We start from the raw sequence: 6,674 nt of genomic DNA on the forward strand, positions 1-6,674 counted from the left end.
TAAACTGGAAGTGCTGGTGTTAATTTGGGAGGGGGAGAGCAGGAATAATTATTCCTAATTCCCCCAGTAAACTGATCTTTTATTTGCATGGTGATAATAGATCTTGAGAACTCTTTCCATTATTATTGGCTTTTAAAGAGATGGGATCTGAGGTTTCAGTTGATCTGTGAATCTAACACAGTGTCTATTTAAAAAAAAACACCCAGAATTTGCTTGTGTTTGAGTGGATTGTAGATGCACAATGGCCTGTGATTCATGAGGAGCTGGTAGTAGATAAATCCCTGCCTTGATGGTTGTGTGCTCTCCCAGGGGAATGCCAGGAGGGTTCCCCAGGGTTTCTGCTACAGACAAGCAGGAAATAGAAAATGACTCGTGCAGGAACAAATTGCTCACATCCTATGGAGAGGAGCAGAGGGTGAATTACAGAGGCAAAATGAGCTGGAACAAAGAGAGTGTGACTGGACTGGGAAAGCCCAGCAGAGTATCTGGGTGAGCTGGCCTGTCTTAGGAACAATCCTGCACTAGACTCACTGGGGTATTCAGGATGACAAATTCCAGCTACAAAGAGCTTAATTATTAAAATAAACACCCAAACGACATATAAATGAAAGTGAAAGATTGTTTTACCTGTGACTATGTAGAAACTATGAATTGCTGAGCTTTATTTCTTATTCTGTTCTAGACTTCCCAAAAAGCCATGGTCTGTTTGTTTCCTGCCTCTCTGTATTTTTATGGTTTGAGGACAAATACATCTGTCCCCAAGGAGCTCTTAAACACAGGGTTGCTTGCAGACATCTAAGAAGTTAGAAGTACAAAAGAAAAAAACAAAAAATGTAGACTTGTGAAGTGTTGAGGTAAAACAGTGCTGGACATTAAAAAAGAAAAATAAATCATGCATCTGCTTTTATTTAATAAGTGTCCTTAAGCCTGGTGCAAACCTTTTTTGTACCACATCAATTTGGTGTTAAAGGGCTGCATCACATCACTGCATGTCATAACATGCAGAAAATGTTATTAAAAAGAGACAGGTTAACTCCAGGTACTCCTGCGGATGTAACTCAATTTTGTTTGTAGTGTAAGTAAAGCTGCTGAAATTTATTTCTTTCTGTACAACTTGTATTTTCTGTTCCATCCCTGGGTTACCTAACTAGCTATTTCTCCTCTCTAACTATCTACATCTCAGCCTGGTCATCCATTGAAGTTAAATTTTCTTCTATTTAAAAACACTTCTTTCTTCTTCTTTATAATTCTGCAGATGTATATTTAATATTTTAGGTTAAACTTACATACCAGTTACAATTAGCTTGGTTTGGGAGTCCAGATCTGACTTGGTTATTTTCTTTGTTTTGCATTGTATTTATTTAATAATTAAGCTAGGCTGGAATGTAGGAACTATGGTAGAATGCTTATTTTAGGTATTTTAACTTCCATGGGACCCTGATGTGCTGGATGCTGTGCTCCCAGTGCTGAGGTGCTGTGTCCTTGTCACTTCCCTTGCAGCACATGCACTCAGAGCATCACAAAGGGTGTCAAAACCCTTGCCTAATGTGATGATGGATAGATGGCCTCAAGGAAAATGTGTTGGAAAAAATGCTTCAGGTGTCAGGATAATCTGAGAACCAGAATCCCTGATGTCTGACATCTTTCTTTCACATTTGTCACCCAAGTTGAAATATAGGAGCAGAGAAACAAACTGGAAAGGCAGAAAAAATGATGCAGAGTGAAAGGCAAATAGAAACACTCGTGGGAATGGGTGCTCAGAGTAGCAGAGAATCTTTCCAGAGCTGCTTTTGTTATGTGTTAGCTCCCTCTGTAATCACTGTTAGCTCTGAAGGTGTCACTGTCACTGCACCAGGACATGCTGAGCTCCAGCATTACTTCTGGATTCACTGGCACTTGTGGGGGGTTTTTGTGTGCACCTGGTTAAACCTACATCTGATTTTAGAAAACAGCAAAAAATAATTAGAGAACTTCAATATATAGACTCAATTTGTGTGTTGTGTAAATTGCACAGAAGATAATGAAGTGTTTAACCCAGATGCTAATCCTTGGTAAGTGGTTTTTGTCTGAAAGCAGACTGTGGATTTTTTTTCCCCCCTCAGCTCTATAGCATTTCTGCACCTTTAAAGATTCACAGGAAGCCAGTTGCTGTGTGTGTCAGAATTAATTGGGCAGCGTGACAGTGCAGGGAGATGGAGTTTTGACTGTGTGAAAATGCCTTATTACTGTAGCCTTCTGTGCTTTTTTTCTTGTGGTTTTTCCTTTTCCCTTCAAGCTGGTGCATGGAAGGAGGCATTCCCATGGCATACAAGGGGTACTGTAAAATTTATTTTCATCATGCAGAACAGTTTGCAGAACCCTTCCCATTCTGGTGTTTGGTAGAAGCTGCAGAACTAGAGAAGTTAATTTTTTTCAGAGCATATTCTTGGAGAAAAGGCACAGACTGAGAGGGAGATACTCATTTGGATCCCTTCCAGTCAAGATACTTAAATTTTGAGGAACACATGTTTGTCTGTGCAAATCTGCCAGCGTTCTGGCTACTCCTCTGTTGGGGCAGATGCTCCTTAATTCCTCAAGGAGAACAAAAGGAATAAGAAATGTGAGATGGGAGGCCCTGCTGTCCCCAAGTCACCAGCAAAACCAGCATCAGCAGGGAATGGGTTACACCTCTGAAAAAGCAGTTTCATTACAACTTGATGTATTCTGGGACTTCTCCAAAGAGTTTGGCATGGATAAGTTGATAAAACTCAGTCCTCCTTCGGACCACGATTCCATCAATACTCCCTGTGTGCTGCTCTTCATCACTGAAACAACCTTGTAAAACTAAACCAAATGGCTTCCCTTCCACAGCAAGGTGAGAGGCTGCCAGAGAGAACAGAGTCATGGGGCTCAGTTTAGGACACAAGAGCACTGAAAAGCCCTTAAAATTGCTCAGCTCTGTGCTGAGCACTGGTTGAAGTGTGTGCTGTGCTGCAGTGCAATGTGCATCCTGGTGCTGATACCAGCAAGGTGCACTCAGGGCCAGGTGGGCAGCACACCTTCCCAAATCCCTGGATTTGTTGCTGATGAGAGGCTCATGGGGCAGTGAACACCATACAATCACTGTCAGATGTGCTCACAGCAAGCTTCAGGTTTCTTATTTAAGATACAATCACTCCGAGAGCATATTGGTGTTTTAAAATTAAATCAGTAGTTGGCTGGGGGATAATGAGATGCAATCATCTGTGCTAATTAGGATAATCAAATGTCACACTTCCCCCAGCATTAGTTGATAATCACAAAATGAATCCCCTTTTGCTATCTATGTTCAGCTTCCCACAGCTTTGTGAAGGTTTTTTTTTTGCCTTCTAATCATCCTGCTAAAGGCAGGCAAACCTGCCTGGCCAAGAGTGTCATCTGCTGCTTCAGATCTCCCTTTCCTGGGGTGACTCCTACTCTAAAAGAACCTCTCTTCTAGATCAGGTGAAGGAGATCTGTGCATCAGCAGAGCCACGACCCAGGTGTATCAAATTCATGACCTTAATTTAGCAACTTCTTGGGCTCAGAATCTGCTGCTTTGTTGTAGTTAGAGACTGGAGCAGAGTGCAGCCCATTCTTAGAGTGTTACTACAGCACAATCAAAGCCTGATCATAGTCATTCTTCAGGAGAGGTGTCTGCTCACTGCAGATAAAAACTCCAGCCTCACAGAATGTGTGTGCAGCTAAACATCCATCAGTAAGCTTCAAAGGATATTTTAAAGTTTTATTTTATATCTCTGTGTTTTTAATTTTAGGAATCTTTCAAAGAAATACCAACCCAAGAAGAACTCCAAAGAGGAGGAAGAATACAGGTATGTTCACCATTCCCTGCTGCGTGAGCACACATTGATGGAGGAATGGCAAAGTTTGGGTCATCACCTAGGATTTGGCTTCTAAACCCAAGGTTTTAATGTCAAGTGTAAGAATATAGACATTACAGATGCAGAAACAGGCTTGTGGGGTAGATACTAAAGAGTGGATTTGCCCTATAACTGCTCAGTTCCCTTATGTTGCAGTTTCTGGATGCCTGAGTTGGGGTTTTGGTTTCATTTGTTTCTTAATGTGCCTTAAAACTTTCAAGCCAGACTGATCCTGCTTCTCTGAAGTGAACAGTCAAATTCATATCTGCTTTCAGCAGGAGCAGAAGCAGTTGTTAATTTTAGCATGAAACTCAAGCACTCTGTGTAAGTATTAAATGACTCAAACAGGCTGACAACACAGATTAGTAACTTACAAAAGGAGTAATGTTCTAACACCACAGTGCTCCTGCAGAGCAGGGTGGAGGATGAGGGTTGTACTCCCAGTATCCTGGGGCTTGCTGCTGTTGAAGGATGGGCACAGCCTCACCTGTCTGTTTGTGATTCCCCTGCTCAGACCTGTCCCCATGGCAGGGGATTGATGCTGTGCTCACAGGCAGCAGCAGAGAGCTCAGCTCCTTCTCTGAGCAACAATGTCCAGGAGATGAGACACCACAGGTCCCTAAGAACACTTGGAGAGAATAAAGATATGTTTTAAGGAGAATTTTCTAGAAGATGAGCTTCCCACCAGGCTCTAAATCAGACTAAGAACCTTTCACCTTAGAGTACTGTGACCCTGGAGTTTCTCAACGTCAGGGTTTTGTAATGCAGCTCTGAAGGAAGGCATGGCAGGGGCTGACCCTCAGCCTCGTGTTCCAGGAGGCTGCTCTGCCTCTGGAGAGCCCAGCAGCAGCCTCAAATCCTTGACCTTGAAATCTGACATGTTTCAAAAGAGTTTGGATATGGCTCCAATTGGATGATTATATTAATACAGATTTTTTGGGTCAGCCCCCCAAGCTGCTCTATACAGCTATTCCAGTGGCTTGTGTAACAGAGATAACAGGCTTTTTGCTTGCTTTTTAATTATTTTTAGGAACATTGTTTGGCAATCAGTTATTTATGCCATTGTTTCCTGAGATATTGGTGTTTACACAAGGAAGATTATGTTACCAGCACAGTGGCTGTTTTGGTCTGTACCCAAGATTAGGAAGAAATCTGCCTTTGGATAGCTCTACCATAAATGGGTATTTTGAGTTTACTACAATGGGTTTTGGCACATCCTTCATTGCTGAAAAAGGATTTGGATTTGAATGATTCTATGTGATGTGGCACAGAAGATCCTGAGCATCCTTTGCCCTTTATAAATACAGTGCTCACCTCAGTGTAGTTACTTCATGTCTCAAAACATTGTCTGGGGATTTGTCATGTGACCTTTGGGTGCCTCAGATGCTGCTTGGAGACAACCTGGCTAAAAATCAGCTTTTTCAAGCTCATTGTCAGTCTCTAGTTCTGTGCCTTTTATACTTTGGGATTTTTTTGCAACTGGGATTTCTCTCATTTCACATCTTGACTGTGAATGTTTCTGCTTGTAATGTTTTTTTAGTCCCCTTTTTAGTTTTTCCTGTTTTTATTTTCATCTGATGCCTTTTTCATCCCTACTTGTACCACTCCATTCTAGTTCCTCTAAATATCTTCATCTTTGCTTTGATTTTTCACCTTTAGGTGATGTTACCAGCACAGGCCACTACTATTTTAGAATTAGAATGATAATAACAAAACCAACAGTAGTTTCTCTAGTATGTAGTAGTGTCTTGCTGCTGGCTTCCAGCTGCCCAGCACAGCCAGCTGGGGTATTTAAATGCAGCTCTGTTGGCACTGGACTGAATATACCAGTGACATAATCTGCTGCTTCAAAATTTGTGTGCACAGATGTTTCTTCCTTTCAATAATACATGGAATGCTGTATGGGAGATTATTTGATATGAAAATATAAACCTTGTGATGGAAGGTACTAAAAAAATATGGGTGTACAATGAACAGCTGGTTAGTAAACTCTCTACTTATTTGAAAACTTTATAAACTATATCTGATTTAAATCAAATTTACACTATGAAAAACTTTCTTTTCTAGGCTATGCTGGCCAAAATTTTGCTTGCTTAGACAGGATTTTTCCAGGTAGGATATACTGATGACTCTGTGCACTGAATTGTAGGAATTGAGAGAGTACAACTAGAAATGTTTGGTGAGTAGAGATTAGAAAACTGAAGCCCCAGAGCTGTGCTGATAAAGAACCTGGCACTCTAAAGTGGTGATATTTTAAGAGCCAGTGTCAAACTGTCTAAATCGAGATAGACTTATCAGACAACTGTCAGTATGTGGGACAGGCTTCCTTTGGAGAAATTCCTTCAGTGAATCTGTGCTAATTCATAGCAATGCTAAGTGCTTAAGGAGGATCCCGGCTCCCTTTGGAGGGTGTCTGTCAGAAAATAAAGAGACTAAAAATGCATTTCTGTCCTTTGCAGGTACACATCAACTAGAGCCTTCCTAGCCACTTTAAATGAGATGAATGACTATGCTGGCCAGCATGAGGTGATCTCAGAGAACATGACCTCTCTGATCACTGCAGAGTTAACACGCTACGTGCAGGAGCTGAAACAGGAGAGGAAATCGGTAACTTATCCTTCTTTATTTATTATTCACAAGGAATTGCTATTTAAGACAGCTAATTAGTGGTAGTGGAGTTCAATGTTAAGTGAGATTTATTTGTGGTTAATAAACATGAGCTGTGCTAATGAACCAAGCATTAAAGAAGTGGGTTATGTGTCCTGGCCAAGTCACTGAACTGTTTGAATCAAATGT

General features: G+C 41.2%; 1 protein-coding gene across 1 annotated transcript in view; it reads left to right on the forward strand.

The window, feature by feature from the left end:
• FNBP1 (formin binding protein 1) overlaps nt 1-6,674 on the forward strand; it is a 65,535-nt gene that overhangs the window by 6,977 nt on the left and 51,884 nt on the right. Inside the window, exons 3-4 of the mRNA XM_031057302.1 lie at nt 3,774-3,830; nt 6,338-6,485. Of these exons, the coding sequence (XP_030913162.1) occupies nt 3,774-3,830; nt 6,338-6,485 (205 nt within the window). The remainder of the gene's footprint in view (nt 1-3,773; nt 3,831-6,337; nt 6,486-6,674) is intronic.

This window comes from Geospiza fortis, unplaced genomic scaffold (genome assembly GCF_000277835.1).
Source record: "Geospiza fortis unplaced genomic scaffold, GeoFor_1.0 scaffold27, whole genome shotgun sequence".
Lineage (NCBI taxonomy): Eukaryota > Metazoa > Chordata > Aves > Passeriformes > Thraupidae > Geospiza > Geospiza fortis.